Source organism: Poecilia reticulata, linkage group LG4 (assembly GCF_000633615.1).
Source record: "Poecilia reticulata strain Guanapo linkage group LG4, Guppy_female_1.0+MT, whole genome shotgun sequence".
In the NCBI taxonomy this organism is placed as follows: Eukaryota; Metazoa; Chordata; class Actinopteri; order Cyprinodontiformes; family Poeciliidae; genus Poecilia; species Poecilia reticulata.
In genome coordinates, this window is record NC_024334.1 from 1,595,304 (window position 1) to 1,615,675 (window position 20,372).

Consider the following 20,372-nt stretch of genomic DNA (forward strand, 5'->3'; position numbering starts at 1 on the left):
CAGATTACTTTGTGTTTAATGCAGGTGTATCATATGTTCAGATGTGCCTTTTTATATGTTGTCATCCAGCCGTGCCGTCATATTTACTTTCCCTCTCGGGACGTTGATGCGACCCAAAAACATCCATTAAAAGTGTGAATGATGTATTTTATGTGGGCCGTCTGTCTGAGCACTGGGAAGCGTTTGTTGACTCAAGGCAACAGCATTTTAGAGTTTACACTATAGCGATGAATAAAATGGAAAGAAAAATCACCAAAAGATCACAAATACTCCAGTAACGTTGCAAAGGCTTAAGTAAATGAACAAGCAGGGAAGAAATTCCCAAATAACGATATTTACTAACTCTTCAATGTGAAGATCGATTCAAAAAGATCCCATTTAAACAGTCCAGATTCAAATGGTTGTAGTTTCCACAGACACAATGAAATAAATACTCACAACACAACATGCTGGAAACAAGAAGGCCTGCTGTCGCTCCTGCATCCAGAAACATTTTCTGACAGGCTTTTGGTCCAGTTTGTCCATTCACACAAAAGTCTCCTCAGCTAGTTTCTTTTTACAGCACAGTTTCTTAGTTTGATTCATCCTCAAATAAAAAAAAACAACAAAAAAAACACACCCTGTCTTCCTTAAACGATTGAGTTTGATGAAAATGGCTTGTGGAGCGAAGGGACTGAAGCAGAATTTGGGGTTTTTCCTCTTTCCTTTCAGGGTATAACCTTCAGATCCGACCGTCGTTTTCTTTCTCCACAGTGTTGCTCTTTGCCGTTTTCAGTCTGTTCAACAAATAAAACCTGTACAGAAAATTTCCAGAAGGGTGGGATTAAAACTTCAGAGGCTAAATACCATAAGAAACATCTCCACTGATTGCAAGATCATTAATGGAGTCTTTAAAATGGGTTTTTAATGATTGTGAAGGAAAATAGCAGATCTTCAGAATAAGTAAACTTGTGAGAAAGACGTCTGTTCGCTCACAGACTCAAATATATCAAAGTGTTTCTTCACCCATGGCTACACAGATTCAGTGGGGGACTGGTCATCAGTGTGGTGCCTCATCGACTGAACGCTGGTCAGGATTTTCCTCTGGTGTCCTGCGAGAGACACTCCAATCCTCTCCAGATCCCTGGGAAAACAAAGAAAYAAATGCATCTTACCAGCATCTGTGGTCATTTATCACAATCCCTGCTGGCACTGGAGGGGAAAACGCCAGCACACTGCTGGCAGGCTTTGCAAAAGTAAACACTTCAACTAATCAAACATTCCTACAAAGAGCTGCACAATATACCACAAATATATATAATTGTCGTATTATCAGAATCAGAATTTTACTGTCGCTGTGCACGAAAGAAAACACAGCAACTCTCGAAGGCAAGTCAAATAATTGAACAAAATAGTAACAAATATGTAAATCTGAATAGATGTAAAGATATAGCAGAAACACAGAAACAACTGGGATGTTAAGGGAAAAAAATACATAAATAAATGATGATCAGGTTTCAGATGAATTGACACATTTGGTTAAAATCTGTTTTTTTATTCTGTTTGTTCTGTTCAGACTGCAAAGGACGGTTTGGATTACACAACATGGGTGGGTGGACTGATCCAAAATACTGATAAGATCAATACTAAGTCAGTATAAGTATTGAATCAATATCGGTGTGGTGTGATCAATGATGTTTGTTTAGTTTTGTATCGCAGTTTTTCTTTTAACTCCACTTCAAAAAAGGATTTTGTTTTGATTTGCTCTCAAATGATTTATTTAGGAAAAATGTACACACCTCAGCCAAAACAGCAACATTATTATTATCAAATTTCAATATTGGTCCAAATTTTCATATCGGTCCACCCCTAATATTTACCAATATTATTGCCAATGCAAGATTTGATCATTTTGTGCAGCTCAAACCCTTCASACAACTTACTATACAAAAGAAATGCACATAAAATGACTATTTTTGTATCAGGATCCTATTAGATGTGGTTGTATATTAATTATATATATATTATTCATGACTTCAGAGTGGTTTTTAAATAATGTCTTGGATCAGAATGTGCTCAAATATCAAGTTTAATATGCTAAAAAAGCCAAAAGTGAATGCATGTAGATTGTCATACCCATTGCTTTATATTACCTATAAAAATGTAACACGAGGAGCCGTTTTAAAATCTAATTAAATATACATGCAGTGCTGAATTTATGATGCAAAGAGAACAAATTAAAAACCCAAGAAATGTGAGTTCAGGCGGGTCGCCGTCCGTTTTTTTCTCGGAGGAAGTTGTTCATTCTGCATGAAACGTGAAACAGAGTTCACCGGTTCATATACCTGCACGGTGCCGTCTTCACATTTTAGCATATATTTAATTAGTCCCTTTGGGTACATTTCCTCTCTGTATTCAGAATACTTCAGGTTCAGAGGGCATCAGTGCAGTATAGGAGCACCAGATGAAAGTCTGACATTGGTGTCACTTATTGCCTTTAGACATCAGCAGCTGGAAAGTTGCAATGCAACTATTTAACATAGTTGTACAATTTAAAAGGCGCGTGCGATGAGAACGACAGACGAGAAGCGAAAGCAGTTAGGCCAGACATACTCAGCTGTGATTTGTGTGACCAGGGGCAAAGATGTGAACCCCGATCCGATGAAGGAGTCTCTATACTGGGTCATCTTCAGAGCAGCCAGCCAGTCCTCCACCGAGCTCAGCCTGCTCAGGTCCGGAGCTCCCCGGTCCAACAAAGGATGATGGGAAGGACTGCAGGGAGCAGAAACAAGGAACCACAGGGATGATTACAATCTCAGCTGTATCACAAACAGAGAGTGTTTGGGTATGGAAATGAGTTCATATCTCTGTTCACCCAGGAGCCATGTTGCTGGTGCCGGCTTTGAGAGACGCAGGGTTGCGGATCATTTTGTCCAACATGCTGACGATGTCGGAGAACTTTGGCCTTGCGTTTCTGTCTTTCTGCCAGCAATCCAGCATCAGCTGGTGCAGCACCACCGGGCAGTCCATGGGAGCTGGCAGTCTGAAGTCCTGCTCTATGGCGTTTATTACCTGGAACGCAGCAGAAGCAGGCGGATTTACACTGGAGCAAAAGGTAATAAATCTGTCAAAAAGTGAAGTCACAGAGTTCCATCTTTTGAAGAATGAATGTTGCGTTCTTGATCCTTAAAAAAATGCTTCATAAATAAATTGACATCGACAATATTTGGGTATTTTTCTGTGGAACATAACAGAAAATGTGTATTTATGGATTAAACTATAAATGCAGCCTGGGAAGCTAAAAAATGATCATATTTTAGAGCTGGTATTCTCAAAGCAGCAAACCCAGAAGAGCCATTCATTCATTTTCCTTGCTGCTGATTGGCTGTAAACCCCAATAGAGGAATTAAAGATGACTGTGGATGTTAGCTGCTGTGTCAAATTGGTTCCCATGTTTGTACTAATACACATTAAGGCATATATGCTGTTTGACCTATTAAGTATTTTTAGTGGAGCTCTCAGGTAAATTTCAGCTTTTCACTGTAAATGATAATTCTCTCATTTATCTCCGAGACCAACCCAGTTACATAGTAATCTTGTGGCATTTTGTTTGTTAATCTGGTGATATAGTCAAAGTAAATTATTCTATAGTGTCAATTTTGATGTTGACAATGTTGTCAAACTCATTATCCACAATCTTTTTACAAAAAACAACGACATACAACACAGGCATCGGCATGACGACCCGATATCAAAAGGATACGAGGATACTCTGGATTTCAGAAGACAGATAACGACAGAAGGAAGATAATATCTTTGCCAAAACACAAATAAAATCCAACATTATTTTGTTTCAATATATTCAAATATTCAATTGCTGTAATATGTAACTGAATAACAGTTGTGGTGGCTCTGATATAAAAATCTGCTGCAGTGATAACGTAGCTGTTCCTTTTTATTATTTTCTACGCATCTGCTACTTTCCAGGTGGTAATGAATAAAACTATGAAAAAAAAAATGGCACCACAGGACATGGACCACCATTCTTCCTGTGCTAAAATCTTAAAAGAGAGAAATATATGTTAAACGCAATGGCTCTATTTCAGCAAAATCAAGCTTCCAAGCATTGAGACTGGAGAAACGCCTACTTACTTGCTACAAATCTACATTTATATAATATCTGAACTTAAAAAAAAGCCCTAAATGTTTCATCCTACATACTCAGTGTCATTCTGAGGATCAAAGAGACAAGCCGCATGGTGCCGTCATGAAAGCTCAAGAGGAGAGAAAAACTGCTTCTTGTTAAAGTCATTTTCCTTTAGCACTTCTGTGATCACTTCTCTTCGTCTGCACTACTGAATAAGCACCCACATGCAGCAAGCCCCAAAACAAAATACAGTGTTTAAGGGGGCGTAATAATTTCAGAGGGCAAAATAACAAAGAGACAAACTTTACAACTTGGGTTTTGTGCAACAAGTAAATGGAGGCAGTTAAATAACTGGAGGAATTGATTATTTCTGCGCAGATATGTTCACCGACTACAAACAATTCAAAGTCATGTTGCTCACTTTGAGATATAAGTGGAGAAATAGAAACAGCAGAAAAGTTGCAGTCATGAATGAGGCATCCCATCATGGCGGCTTAAGGGCAAAACCAGGCTGGATGTGGTGATCAGAAGTACAATAGCTGTGTCCGAATTCAGGGTCTGCTTCCTTCGAAGGACGGATTTGTAGGCCGATTACGTCATAGCGTGGCGACAAGACCTGTCCGAATTCAAACACTCCTTCAAATGTGTCCTCCTTTTCCCCAGATTTGAAGGATGGGTCCGATGTACCCTTCGCGGCCCATGATATCCCATAATTCTTTGCGGGTTCCAACTGGGCGTCCAGGCAGAGCGCCAATGGCGGTGAATAGCGACCAATTATTTAGCTATATAACACTTTAAATGACACAACGTGATTTGGTACAACGTTTTTAGGCGAGAATGTAAGTGTGTAAATCTCAGATATCTGCTCGGTTCATCAATACATCACCTAATTTTAATATTGCTCTGACATTTTCGGACCTGTCTGCTACCGCTGCGTTAGCAGCTAGCTCCCCCCGCCAGCTGTCAGCTGGCCGGGCGCTCCGGGTTCGGTACACCGAGAGAAAACGCCTAACTCCTGGCACATCGTTATAAAAACTCCCGCTAGCTTTCCCCAATGAGAGGGAGTTAAACACCGATATTATTCATACAGGTCTGGCTGAAAAATGTTTGGTTTATAAAGTATTTCAAAGCAGAGCCCATCGGTTTGTTTGATTAATTAAAGTTAAGCCCTCAAACCTAATAGGTTTATTTAACCGTAATGTCCTATCTGCGATGCGGAGAGTACTATATTTGTAAATGAATAATTTGTATTCCTTGTAGAAAAGTGCAGTACACATTTGACCATTTTAGAATCAAACTAAGAGATTTCCCTTTTCACTACGGAACATCCTTTACTATAAAAGGTGAAGAATAATATAGAAATCAGTAATACACGACTGAAAAACAAAGTTCAGCTCCGTTGTTTTTTCTTCTCCGCTCTCTGCTTCACGCTGACACGGTTGCTAGGCAACATGAGTTACGCTGAGGTGGGGGCGGGGACAGTTGGCGAAGGCTAGACCTGTCCGAATCCACAGATGTTTTTCTTCCGGTCTTAGTTTATTTCCGGCCTTCGAAGGGCCCGTCCTACGTAGACCAGTCCTTCCTTCGAAGGACGCAGACCCTGAATTCGGACACAGCTAGAATTCTAGTTAGCCTTGTGTGAAAATTAGCTAACAGTTCATAATTTTCATCTGCGCGGTCACAGATTTTATCCCGATATTTATCTGTAAACAGCAGTAACTTGCTTTGTCACATTAAAAACATCAACGTATAAATTACCGTCTTTAAATCAGTGTTTGCCAGGAACAGGACATGATTTAAATGATTCACAAAAACAATTACAGTTATGCATGCAATGCTTGTCAAATCTACTCAAATGTATTCTAATGGCTTAAAATCCACCATTTTGTGAGTTAATTACTGTGCAGATGTCAGATAACATATTTCTGGCAGTTTTCTCACACACCATTTATTACCATCTGTCTCGTCTAATCAGAACCCTTATACTTTTCTACATGAATTGCAAAATTTTGCCTCCAGACAAACCAGCATTTCGTTTAAAGTTCGATTTATAAAATGTTAAATTATACGGTTTTAGAGCCAAACACTGCCTGAAGATTTAGTGAGCTGTAAACTTGTGAAAGGATGTTGAACATCCAATCAGAATAATTGAGAGTAATCAAAGTTTTATCATTCATATTGATGTAACTTTTAAGATGAAATAACTGATGCTGTGAACTACCAACACGACAGCTTCCAAACTACAACGAGAAACTCATTAAAATATTGTGTTTCATCAAAATTAAAAGCAAAAATAAAAAACCTAAAGCACACAGAAAGCTAAGAAGATATGCAAACTGCATACATTCTGCTATTAAACTGTCAAAATAGGCCGTCTTTTAAAAAAATGAAGTTTTTCCAAAATTACTTATTTCCAAACTGTGAGTAATTGAGACGAATGATTGCAATTTAAATGTTGACCAAAAATATTAATAAGTGATTTATTTCATAATTGCTGATAAAACATTAGTAAGTGTCCAGCCTCAGTTTAAACAGAGCTATGTTCTGCTACCGTTCTCCTTCTGGTCCATATTTTACAGACGAGACTCAGATCGATAAATCGACTCTTCACCAGACCAATGCCTGCATCACTGCAAAAATAAAAGTAGTTATATTTTTTATGATTTTTGTTTTGACATTCCAGCCCGCTGCAGGCTGTTTTCTCCTGTTCCAACCATTTTCCATGTTTCTCCCGGAATCTACTGTTTATTTATTGATGTCGCCTTTTCATCGTGTCTTTTTTCCTTCCTGTCATCCTGCCAAAATGCTCCAGTCTGTTGCCTTGTTCCCCGTCTGCCTCAGTTCATGACCTCTGACACTTTTTAGACTTTTGCTTGTCAGCCTTTTTCCACAGCAGACATCTCAGAGACTCCTGTGATTTGACTGACCTTGTAAACCATTTAGCTGCTTTGGTCTCACCTGCGACCGAAGTCCAACCACTTCCAACATCGGCCCACTTTCAAATCTGCTGCTTACTCTTCTGCAGCCATTTAGCCATAAAATCGCACGACGGAAACATGAGCGCCGTTTTATTTTCCTGACTTTCTGCAGATTAAATGTAACAAGTACGCACGCATGTGTCTGTGAGCTATAAAAAGGTGGCACCTGTACAGTCAGTCGTCTTGCTGGGGATTTGACTGCTTCCTAGGTGAACTCCAGTTGACCCTGACACACTTCTTAGGCTTTGTAATGCATAAATTCACTCTATGCCAATCAAAATAGAAGCAAGTGTAGTAAAACATCACAGGTCTCTTTCATGATTAATTCATGTCGAACACTGCACCTGCAGTGGCCCTGCTGACAATTTCACTCCTCTGTGTTCTTTGAAATCATGTGTGTGTGTGTGTGTGCACGTTCCTTTACACATGTCGGCCTGTGTGTGTGTGTGGTTCGGCTGAAAGCGAGTCTGAATGTGTGATAAGTGTGAGCTGAGGGTGTCAGCTCCATGCATAGTTAATGCCCCCGCAGACCCTCGTTAGCTGTACTGGAAACACACACTCTTCCCCATCATCATACGCAGACTGTTCCATTATGAATCCGTCTCTGTCATTACACTGAATTTCTCTCATTACGGCTCTAGAGAAGCTGCGGCTCGGCGAAGAGCGGAGGAGGCGCGACGGGAGGAGGAGAACGGAAAAGGCAGGGAGGAGTTAAGAGGAATCACAGGAAGTTGGCTTTATTTAAGAATCTTTTACAAGAAATTTCGTCCTGCTGTTGGGATGTTAGACGACGTTGCTACAGATAAACTCTTAGGCTGCGTTCACACTGCAGCCTGAAGTGACCCAATTCCGATTGTTTTGACGTAATGTGACCTGTATCCGATCTTTTCATGGCAGTGTGAACAGCACAGGTCGGATTCTTTTCAGAATGTGACCCATATCCGATACGTATCTGATTCAAATGTGACCATAACGTCCAGGTTGCATTCACCCGAACTGAACGTCACTGATTCTCAACTAATCTCACTATTCTGCTCCTGATACGCGCAGGAAGAAAAACAACAACCATGACGGATTATATGAGGATTAAGTTGTTAATTTGCTGCTCCGGTTGGACAWCAACTTCAAATATATAAGCTAAGCTCCACCGTTAGCCTCCATGTTTACTTCCGCAAACACTGAGCTCTTCTTCTTCTTTTTATGGCGGTWGGCAGAACACTGAGAACGCTGACGCTATGGCGCCCTCTACTGCGCATGCGGGACACTTTCAGGTCKTTTGYCCGTTTACACTGCAGAACACATACAGGTCGCATTTACTGACAGTGTGAACGACCCCGGCAAAAAAAATCGGAATTGGGTCACTTCAGGCTGCAGTGTGAACGCAGCCTTACACAGAAAGACAAGAGATGCATAAACTCAGGCTTAAGTTTTCTCTTCAGCAGTAAACAAAAGTTTACATTTAATCTCATTTTTTGTTTTTGTGCTGTGATAAAGATTTATAAAAGTGCCTGGCAGACATATCATACTGTTAATTGGAGGTTTTAGCTAAAATAAAAATAGGGCCAGAACTCATATTTTAAAATCCTTAAAATTCAAACTACTCTGTGTTTGAATTAAGAAATAAATCCACAAAACTTTTTTTTTTTTTTTTTAGTTTGTTACATTACAAAAACGGTAAAAAGTTCCAGATACATTATCCTGCAGATCTCTGTAATTTCACAACAAGACTGTTTGCAAGCAAAATACAAATAAACTACAGGCGGTTGAAGCTTTTGCACACAGAAAACGTCCACTGATTGGGAGTGGTGGTTTGAAAAGTATCAGCTGAAATGAAACATGGGCAGTTGCTGAAGCATCACTGACTCTGCATTAATTAAATACTAATTGGCTGAATAAAAGGTTACATGTGAGGGTTGAACACATTTATTCTGATTAATTAATTACAACAAAAATAAAGCATAACCCCTCGCCCCTTCCTACCAAGTTTGCATCTGATGTGGCTGCATAAATTCCTGCATATTTATTTATTTATTCAGCCAAAATGCGTTTGAATTCAAAGCCGTTAACGCCAGAGAACGCCGGCATCCAGACGAGGTGAGAGGGAAAAACAATGTGTCGCTGTTGCTATGCCAACATGCTTTCACTAAAGAAAGTTTTTCTCAATTTACGATATTGCCTTTTAGTTCATTATTCAGCATTCAGAGTGGAGGGTGAGGCGTTAAGAAAATACATTTACTATAGAGGACATAAAAATCACATTTCCATTAAAATGCAGCGACCGTGAAGAGTGACAAAGAGAGGAGTTGAACATTTACTAAATGAAAGAAGTATGAAGAGTAAACAGAGAATTAAAGAGGACGAAGTGCAACAGGACCTACGATTAATGCTGCTGCATGAAGACGTTCTGCATGTTTCTGCATCTGGATCTTTACTTGCGTCGAATATTTGATAAAGTAGGATAAATCGTGATTATTCAATTGCAAAGAGTCTTGTTTATTAAACTAATTTTAATCACATCCCACTACCAGTAAATATATATGCACTCATATTTAATACATTTGAATAAAACTTAAAACTCGATTTACCTGAGTAATTAACTGAGTTAAACACATTCTAAATACATTATTTACACACACGGGTGATTTTAGGCCTTTCTTTCTGTTGATTATAATTATTTTCCACTAGCAGTCGATGAAAAACAACCTTCAAGATTAGAACATTAAATCAGACCTCTAAAACGTTCAGTACAGAAATGTAAAGTATGTCTAAAACCTGCTTGAGGATTTTTATTGTTAACACTTTATTTGAAGGGGGGGGTGAATAAGACTGTCATAAACATGTCATAACACCTGTTATTAACATGAATAAGCCTTCATGAATATGTATGACTGTTATAAAGTGTCATTCGGTAAATTATGACACTTTTAATACAAAGTTGATATTATTCAAAATGTCTATAACAACTTGACATTAACCAAGAAATCATTACTGTTATAAATTTGCTATAAAACTATTACTGATTGCACTTTAAAAATTAGGTAACTATATGTTGTTAAAGGTAAAGTTTAAACAGTGATGATTTCTTGGTTAATGTCAAGTTGTCATAACAAAGACATTTTGAATAATGTCAACTTTGTATTAAAAGTGTCATAATTTACCGAATGACGCTTTATGACAACAGTCATGAATATTCATGAAGGCTTATTCATGTTCATGACTGTCTTATTCACCCCCTTCAAATAAAGTGTTATCCTGTTATTTTTTTAAACAAAATAATTTTAATCTGACAACAAACCTCATCAGAACATATTTTAATTTACTGAATACGATTCTACATCTTTGGCTTCTGTGTGTCAAACCTTTACAAACTGCATAAAGTTTCATGGGATTTAGAGCCTTGATACTTTGAAATAGGCTGTAGAGCCAAAACAAACTATAATCTCAGTTTGATATAATATCCTCAGAATAAAATCCCCCAAAAATGAAAATGTCTGTGATCCGATCTTTTAGAACTTCTCGTTCTGAACTCCATTTTCTTTCCGTTCCAAGAGCAAAATGGAGAACTCAGGGAAAGCTGGGGAACAGTTCCCTCTTCTAAATTATAGCCGACAGAAAAACAGCAGAGAAATGGGAATGTCCTCTTTTATAAACCTGGTGATTATTTCTAGCCTAAATCACAGCAGGACCAATGTAATCTTGGAGAACTTAATAGAATCAATGCGATGCAAATAAAAAAAAAAAAAGGTAAAGAAATGCTGCGGCAAATTGATCATACTGTGAAGGTAATTGGAATAAAGCTGTCACTACAATAAAGTATCGCCTGCAGTAAACATCTGCTTGAAAGCACAATCCTGATACCTTTGGACTAATGCTCAGGGAAGAAAAACACATGTGACACCTGAATTGATGTCCTCATTTTCCGCATGTTTTCCTCAGACGTGCCGACTCCCTGCTGGGAGAGACGGCAAGGAAAAACAAACAAGCGCAGCCTCCGAAAACACCAAACAGCCACAGACATCAGAGCACCAGACAGACAGACAGACAGACAGACGGGTAACCAGGTGACTTACATCTTGGTTGCTCATGTCCCAGTACGGTCTCTCTCCGTACGACATCACCTCCCAGGTGACGATCCCGTAACTCCACACATCTGAAGCAGAAGTGAATTTCCTGTAGGCGATCGCCTCTGGAGCCGTCCACCGCACTGGGATTTTACCCCCCTGAGGGGAAAAAAGAGCGAGAAAAGAAAAAAAAAAAAAAAAAGACAAAAGGCAGAGATAAAAGATGACAGCAAAAAAAGAAAGGCTGCGTTGAGGGAATTTGTCATACTTAGGAATTCAGCTTAGGTAGAACAAAGTATAGAAAAAGGTCATAGGAAGGGCATCAGAGTAGTGCAAGACATGGAAGTGTAAAAAAATGAAAGAAACTGCATATTGATTGTATCAGAAGAGCTAATTACATTCATTTTCCCTGTTTTATAGAAGTGATGAAGTAAAGAAAAAGCACACAAAACTCAAAAAATGTGAACAAACACACGTTTTCCAATCTTTTCTTTCCTAATAAAAACAAAATAGTGGTCAAACAAAAGCTTCTCTTTTCAGACTGCTGACAGAAATCCAGGATTAAAGTCTGTAATATAACAACCTGCTGGTTTCCTGTGTTTGAAATACAATCTGCTGAAGGAAATTATACACAAAATCCTAGAAAGAAGCCGGGAGTTTTAGTTTTAGTTCGGTTTCTTCCTCCTTACCAGAGAGCTGGTGTAGGTGGGGTCAGAGGTGTCCTCCTCCAAATAACGCGATAAGCCGAAGTCGGATACCTTACACACCAGGTTGCTGTTCACCAGAATGTTCCGCGCCGCTAAGTCCCGGTGCACATAGCTCATCTCCGCCAGGTACCTGCAACATCAACAGGATTTATTGACTCAACGTGTGTTGCTATCTGTTGCAAGCTTTGGTGCACTAATGGAATTTAGAGGGTGTGTTTGTGCCTTTGTGTGTTTGCGTGCTCGTGTGTGAGCCGCCTCCGATAAAATCGGAATGAGATTTAATATTTCTGTATGTTTGCGTGCTCGCAGCCTGCAGTAAAACACAGACGCTATCTGTGCTTTACTGCAGGCTGGGATGTGAGATCTCAAGCTGCCAAGTTGTAGCGCTGCTAGTAAAATACCTGGGCTTACAACGTTACAGCAGGTAGAGGAGTTTAAGTGTGCGCCGTTCTGCATAAGGAAATCAATCACTGAAGGATCAGAGAAGGTTTCCTGTTTATCTTTGTAATAAAATGGATTAGTGTGTGTGTGTGTGTGTGTGTGTGTGTGTGTTGGCACCTCATTCCAGATGCGATGCCTCTCAGCATGCCGACCAGCTGGATTACCGGGAACTGACCGTCGTTTTGCTAAAACACAGAAACACATGACTGGATTCTTTTTTTCCAAAAATATTTCTCAACAGGTCTTTAGCATTTATTTAAACTTTTAAAGTTGACAAGACACAACAGTGCTGTAAAGTGCACATAACAAATTTTCAAAGCAAAGAAGACAAGAAATCTTAATAAAACAAATAAAAAAAATCACTAGCTTCAATTTTTTTGCAATACACTGACACTCATCTTGAATTAATGTCTCCACCCTTTAACCAGGGGTGTCCAAAATGTGGTCCAAGGGCCATTTGAGGCCCCTAGAGGGATTTTGTGTGGTCCCAAGTGCAATTCAAAACCGACACGGATTTGTTTTGCCAAACGGCAGACGGATAATTCCTGATAAATTAAAAATGACCAGGTTTTTTATTTTCTTTTTGATTTCATATTAAGTATGAAATAATTTTTACTACAATGTTTTTTATAAGGCATAGATTTATAAGACTAAACTGTTCTCTGTCATTGTAATGCCAGAAAATTGCATGAAAATTACAGAGATTATGAAGTTATACATTTGTGATAAAAATGGCAGAAGTCCTCTAACACTCAATTGGTAAATTTATTAGACCTGCATATTTTCCAACATTTGCGTGGCACATCTGGGCTCTTTTCTTACATCAGAAAAACTTCCTGCAGGTGCAAAGTCGTCGTGAACGACCCTGGACAGTTAGGAAAAAGATTTAGGACTCTACATTCATTTGTTTCTTGTTTTTTTGGTGGAAATTTACCACACATTTTCTGCTTTGATCTACAGTAGCCCTAATAATCTGAGGTAACCTTCAGTAAAATGTTACATAAAATCCTTGTTCAGTCACAAACCTTTCCTCTCATCTTGAATTAAGATGCTGTTGAGCAAAAACATTTTACTCAGCTAACAATCTAGCACAGCTTGAAAGAAAATGAGTAATTGGAAACAAAATATTGCAGAAAATGTAAGTTTTCATCATCAGCAACTGTCCAGTAAAATTAGAAGTCTGGCAGGTGAGATAATATGCAGTGAAAGTTGAGCCAAAAGCTTCTAAAAGCAAACCTGCATGGATTATTCCTCCATAAAACATCAAGCCGCTGCAGCTCCACTGATGCGGCTGAGAAGTCTGACCGCTTCAGGAATAAAAAGTGTAGCTCTTAATCCTTGTAGCTTTTGCCAAATTATKTAGTTTCTCTTTAGAATTAAGAAAACCACAAGTCCGATCTTTAATTTATTGGTAATTTATCTAATCGATCAAAACATAGTTGGAGAAGAACCAGAGCTCAGGTGGGAGAATCTGTCGACAAATCAGCTATTAATTGTGCACACAGTAAATTTATTCTTTATGAAAGAGCAGCAAAAAATAAGCAATTGTTGGAAGAAAGCTATAAGAAGTTCCACTTAAAGTTTGCCAAGAGCCACGTAGAGGAAACGGCAACATGTGTTTGAAGAAGGTGCTTTGGGGCAAAATTTGGCCTATATGCAATCCCAATGTATAAAAATAACTGAGCACAGCATCTCCATACTGAGACATAATGGAAGCAACATCATGGTGAAAAGATGCTTTACTGCAGAGGGGAAGATGTACGAAGCTAATTACAGTCATTCTGGAGGAAAACCTGCAAGCCACAGTTATAATGGAATGGCAGATAAATAAACACTGCAGGAAAGGCCTAGTCAAAGTCCAGAACAGAACCGAGAATCTTTGTGTTGATCCAAAATGCAGACATGTTTGAGTTTGTGGGTGTAATGAGAAAATAATGAGCCTTTTTATAAGTGATAAAAATATTCCAAGCCGGCACTAAACCTTTCTAGGAGAGTGGATTAATCTGTGATAATATCCCAGAATTAATGGGTTTTCAATCAACACAAACACATTTTGTTTTGGTTGGTTTGTTTGTTTTCCTGTGCACAGATAAATGCCTCAGACTGGCTTATGATTCCTCCGCTTTAAAGAGGACATTTGCTAACAATCTTTGCCTTTAGGTGAAGTGGGCTGACGGCGCACGCAGCCCCCCGTGGGACAGCCTGACATCTTCACAGACATTCATAGCCATGTTTATAATCCTTCCATTAACCGATTAATACAGATAAATCTCGGTCAATTTGTGAAACGTGTTTACAGTATTCAGTATGTACTGTAGGATATGCTGCACTTGCCGACTTTAAAATGGACTTTGGATTATTTTTTTTTCTCCCTTTTTCACATCTCAGTTTCTTTCCTCCGTGTCTTTTAAACCTTAGCGAAACCCCCGACTGACATAGTTGCAGTCTGCTGTGTGTGTCTTTTAATTCATTTTGTGCAGCAAACTGTGCCTTTGATGCTCCCCTGGCCTAATCCTCCGCAGGGAAAAACCTTCTTCTAGGTGCAACACAAACAAGCCGCACTGGCGCTGAAGCTCCGGTCCCTTCAGGACAGCAACACCGCCAGGATCGATCACTGCGATCACTGTGTGTGTGTGTGTGTCTGTGTGTGTGTGTGCGCGCGAGTCATCTGATGGTTTCTGAGTCAAATGGGGTCGCGCTGTGAGAACTGGGCATCAAAGAGTTTTCTCTTTCTGTTTTTAGCAGCACCTCAAAAGGAGGCCGGGATCAAAGACATGGACAGGCTGGCAGGATGAGGGACGAGTACAGGAAGGAAAAGAGCAAAAGCTAAAAAAAGGAAGGACAGGAGGCTGTTTCTGTCTCCTCTTACGTGTCATTTTTGAAGCTCGCAGTCCTTCCCTCGGCTGGCAGTTTGTCCTAACTGTACAGCATGTACATACAGTAAATACTCCACATTTATTTATTAAAWGTGCCTACGTGAAACTAGGGCTGCACATAAATTATTTCAGTTATTGATTAATCAACTGATTATTCTGACGATTAATCGCATAAAGAAAACGTTTCATTTTACCACTTAAGCCCTTTTATATCAGAAATACATWAAAAATGCAATTAAGCAAATAATTCAGTTGCTTATAAAACTGAAACTTTTTGCTTAAAAAGCAATAACAGGATTCTTTTAGCATATTTGAGTCAGGTGAGGCGACTGGAGGAGTTTTGGCTGGAGTCTGTTTATGGACAAAGGTTGCATTTTTATCTTAAATGCAACATATTGTGTTTGTATAGTTTTGGTCTAATTACTTAGACGACTTGCAATTGTGATTTTTGTTTTAGTTAAAGAATCGTTAAATTAGTTGATGATGATTTCTATAATTGATTAATCACRATTAATCAGATTACCGTATTTTCCGCACTATAAGGCGCACCTAAAAACCTTCAATTTCCTCAAAAGCTGACGGTGCGCCTTATAAATGGACCAATATTGAGCTACAACAGGTCTAGCAACTACGGTAAGCTGCCGCCGACTTCATTTYCGCCGTAGAAGAAGAAGAGCACGGTGCATGCTGGGATAGTTGTCAGAACGCTGGTTTGTTAATAAAGTTTGATAATACATTTAAAGCCATGGGGGGTTGGAGGGGAAAGAGAGACAGAGACTGYGGCGGCAGCGTGTCGGTTGGTCTGTGTTACCCAGAAAGCAGTTGRGCACAATRTCGCAACACCAACACTGTGAGTGAAACAACGACTGGGGCAGCCYACTATATAAAGYACTCGGGGACCATTTCTTTACAAATGTAGATGTGTAATAATAGAGTACGGAACAAATTGGCAACCCAAACTGAAGCATCTATTCTGTGCGCCTTATAATGCGGTAATCGTTTCAGCCCTACATAAATCTGGCAGAAGGATTCTTACCCTCAGGAATGAGTCCAGTGCGCCGTTCTCCATGAACTCTGTGATGATCATCGTCGGTCTGCTCTTCGTGACCACGCCCTCCAGTCTGATGATGTTCGGCTGGTCGAACTGGCCCATGATCGACGCCTCGGCCAAGAAGTCTCTCCTCTGACGCTCGGAGTAGCCCACCTTAAGGGTCTTGATCGCTACRGGGATTTCTTTTTTYCCAAGAGGTTTCAAGCGACCTTTGTACACCTCCCCAAACTCACCTTAAAAACGATAGAAATTTAACATTAGAGCAAAAATTTGATGGCAAAACACAAAAAGGTAAAGAGCAAATTCTACACGAGATTCCAGAAGGCTGCACGAAATTTATTACTATAAATGAGCATGGAGAAGAATAATTATATTCCTACTGTTTTTACAGCAGCTGAGTTGGTTGGTGTGTTTTAATTGCGGCAACGCTCTGATGGACTCCAAGCAGTTCCAGCAGAGCAAACAGAGACTGAAGGCCAATATTTTTTGTGTGTGTGGCTTAAAAGTGCAACAAACAAACGAATCCCATTTACTGCTGCTCTCTGGGGTGAGAAAAAGGTTGTGTTTTCGACGTGTGAACAAGATAAAAAGGATTGTGCTAATATTACTGCTTAGACTCATAGCTTTGCATGGCACATCTCATAATCTCTTGATTAAACAAAGCTTAATGGATCAAGAAGCCAGGCTGAATCACGGGGCTCATAGGTTTAAACCTTTTGTGAACATCCTGCTACAYTTGTTGACTGAGTGGAGATCTCTGTTATTGCTGAGTTTTTTATTTGTAAGTTTCAAAAAGATAATAGTTAAAGGTTCAATGTGTAGGAGTTGGAGACTCTTACCAGGATAAATTGCAGCTAGTTAAATAAGACTCCCACGAATGAACAACACATGATAACAATGAAAACCTCCAAAGACTCAAATTAAAGGCAATGCCCTTCTCCTGGGGGTCAAATTAGGGTTTGTATATAAACTTTAAACTGAAGTGCATTCCAAACCGTAATTTTGTTACTTCCCTAATAGTTTCTGTTTGTTTCTTTATCATAATTTCAAAAGTTAAGTTTGTTCTGAAATGATTAGGTTTGAGTTTTTTGGATCCCCAGAACCAAACATCTAGAAGCAGCGTTCAGCTTCTATGCACCACAAATCTGGAACAATCTTCCAGAAAACTGCAAAACAGCCGAAACACTGAGTTCCTTTAAATCTAGACTAAAATCCCACCTACCGTATTTTCTGCTCTATAAGGYGCACCTAAAAACCTTAAATTTCCTCAAAAGCCGACAGTGCGCCTTATAATCCTTATATATGGACCAATATTGAGCCACAACAGGTTTAGCARCTACGGTAAGCAGCCGCCGACTTCATTTTCRCCCGTAGAAGAAGAAGCGCACGGTGCATGCTGGGATAGTTGTCAGAACGCTGGTTTGTTAATAAAGTTTGACTGACCTATCTACCTACCGACCTGATAATCAGGTCGCCTGCAGGTCATGTAGCACCACGTTCTCCGCCGGCCCAGTCGCAGAAGGCTCTCCTCGCCGACCGGAGTCGGACTGTTTTGTTGACATTCCCTTTAGTGTAGCTCCATCTAGTGGATGCATAACGTAACTCCAGCCTCTACTGCAGCGTCTATTGTATGCGCCTAATAATGGGTAAAATACGGTACTTAGTTACTCCCATAACTAGAACACTGACCAATATTTTGATGGGTATTGATGATTTTGATGACAAAATGTAATATTTGTTACTGGCTTCACAATCTGTGACTTTTTTGTTTTGTTTTTATGATGTATTCTCTTGTTGCTGAAACAAATAAACTTAATTGAAACTTTTAATTGTTTGAATAAAAGCAAAGTAGAAGAAATATTTAAAGAGAGAATACTTATTCTTCACGGTGTAAAACTTAAGATACAAGTGTGTCTCTGAATCCAAGATTGTGCATTCTGGCTTTAGAATCAYTCATACTTTAAATACAATTGTTTATTTTCATTGTTTATATGTAGTTASAGGGAGGAAAGTCAGTGGTTTTTGTGACTGATGAGAAAAAATTACATAAATTCATCTGCTTGGTGTGGAATAGCACAATATTGATTCCCTGTTTAGCTTGTTTTGGTTGAATATTGGTTCAAATTAATTTAAAAAAATTAAATACCACTGAATATCATTGTTATTTTAAATATTGATGGGTAAAAATAGATTATAGCGGGATGCTTTTAACCCCAATAGTCAAAATAACGTCGCAAAAAAAAGTTTAGCGCAACATCTGTTCAAAATACAACCTRGGAGAAAAATAATAATAATCTGAATTTTCCAAAAGTATCAAACAAACAATGAAAATTGATCCCCATTCTTTCAGTTGATCCCCAAAAACTGATCAAATWAGTGTCAATCCCTCACAAGAAGCTGAACTAATTCTAACTTTATAATCCACAACTAAAAACTAGCTCCAACCAGACTATTTTCATTYTGCAAAGGCACAGACATCTTTTGTCAAAATAAACGCACCGACATGATGATGGGGTACATGAGAATTGAGTTAACTTCAAAATAAAAGTCGTTGCTGCGCAGATTAAAAAAAAAATCGTTGCGTGAATAATAGATGAGAGATGGGAATTGGATGACGGGGCCGTGCCGTTGAGTCTCACACTGATCTGTGCTCCACATATCATCGCTCATTAAAAACTATCTTCTGTCAGTGCTGCAAACCAGAGCAAGCACAGAAGGAAGAATGGAAAGAAGATGGGATGGGAATGAAAGAGGATGCTCCATAAATCTATGTTCAATCAACACTCTGTTAGATGACATGTCTCAGTCTGTCATATTATAAACATAATGCGTTTCACGACGTTTCTCCAGTCAAACAAAGTGGTTTTTGTGAAGGACATTTCCTACAGGCTGAGTGATGGAGAGCGTTATCTCAAAGGAAGGGAATCAGGGGAGTCAGGTGGGATATTTTTATTATCTCCTTTGGGCTCTCTCTTCTTCTTCTTCTTCTTCTTCTTCTTCTTTTATCTTCACTTCCCAATCTGTTATTCTGCTTTTCCTTCCATGGCTCATTGTTCAGGATTTGTCTGAACAAAAACAAACTAAAACTCCAGAGGGTCTAAATCACAGAAAGCGTTGAAGAGCGCACAAAGTATCAAAGGAGGACAGATGAGGAAAACAAGAGTGAAACAACGTGAAAAGTGAGTTACGGAGCTGCTGACGGACTCAAAGTCTGACCACATCTCGTTTCACCCGTCCCTCTGCTTCCTCCTCCCTCCCTGTCATTTTCATCCCTTCTCCATCACTTCTGGCTGGAATGAGAAACCCTTCTCTGAGAATAATAAAGCACCAAATGGAGGGATTACCAAAAGCCCCTCAAAGTGGTTCCACAGACCAAAGGCCAAAGCGCATACTTGCAGTGCTGAGGGTCTGGACCTGGTTCATGACCTTTAACACCCGGGGCTCAGTGGGCTCTTTGGGCGTGATTGGTTTTTGGTCCTGTGTTAAATAAGTTATGAGTTATCAGGAGCAGACCATCTGAAGGAAAAACATTTCTCAATCTGGTCCGAGTTGCAGTAAAAGAAAAATATTATCCCATAAAATAAAAGGTAATGGCGTCTAAACGAGTCACAGATTATAGCAGAGAGGTATCAGCATTCACATGGCGGCCCCCACACGTTCACAATCCCCGTCACGTGGTTCTTTATGACGCTGATCTTTGAACTATTTAAATCACTAAATAAGATTCAATTATACGAAATACCACATGCCCATGAACTCTCAATGAGAAGGACTGGTAAAGCTCTACAGAGGCTGGAATCATCTTTAAAATCTAGAAAAAAAATGAAAATTAAATCAATCTTGTTAGGAGGGAAACATTTAGACTTCGACGAGGGCTGGTGCAATATTTGCAGCTTATAAACTAAAATAATTAAAGAAATTGAATGTACTTTTCATGGAGAGTTATAATGCAAAATGTAAGAATGTAATTCCCTCATTAAAAACGTAAAAACATACTCAGCGTGGTGCTTTGACTCCATTTTAACGCTCAGACATACAGTGTTTTCCCAAAGCTCTGCCTTCCCTCACAAATCCACTAGACTAGCGGCAGCTGAAATGAGCAAACACCTGGTGGAACTACGCATCTGCTGCA

General features: G+C 39.3%; 1 protein-coding gene across 1 annotated transcript in view; it reads right to left on the reverse strand.

Moving 5' to 3' along the window:
- Window positions 1-882: 882 nt before the first annotated feature.
- LOC103463084 (ephrin type-B receptor 1-like) overlaps window positions 883-20,372 on the reverse strand; it is a 116,794-nt gene continuing 97,304 nt past the window's right edge. The window contains exons 15-21 of the mRNA XM_008406220.2: window positions 16,226-16,473; window positions 12,431-12,498; window positions 11,855-12,002; window positions 11,175-11,324; window positions 2,855-3,051; window positions 2,593-2,751; window positions 883-1,123 (exon numbers count right to left, since the gene is read on the reverse strand). Of these exons, the coding sequence (XP_008404442.1) occupies window positions 1,012-1,123; window positions 2,593-2,751; window positions 2,855-3,051; window positions 11,175-11,324; window positions 11,855-12,002; window positions 12,431-12,498; window positions 16,226-16,473 (1,082 nt within the window). The 3' untranslated portion in view covers window positions 883-1,011. The remainder of the gene's footprint in view (window positions 1,124-2,592; window positions 2,752-2,854; window positions 3,052-11,174; window positions 11,325-11,854; window positions 12,003-12,430; window positions 12,499-16,225; window positions 16,474-20,372) is intronic.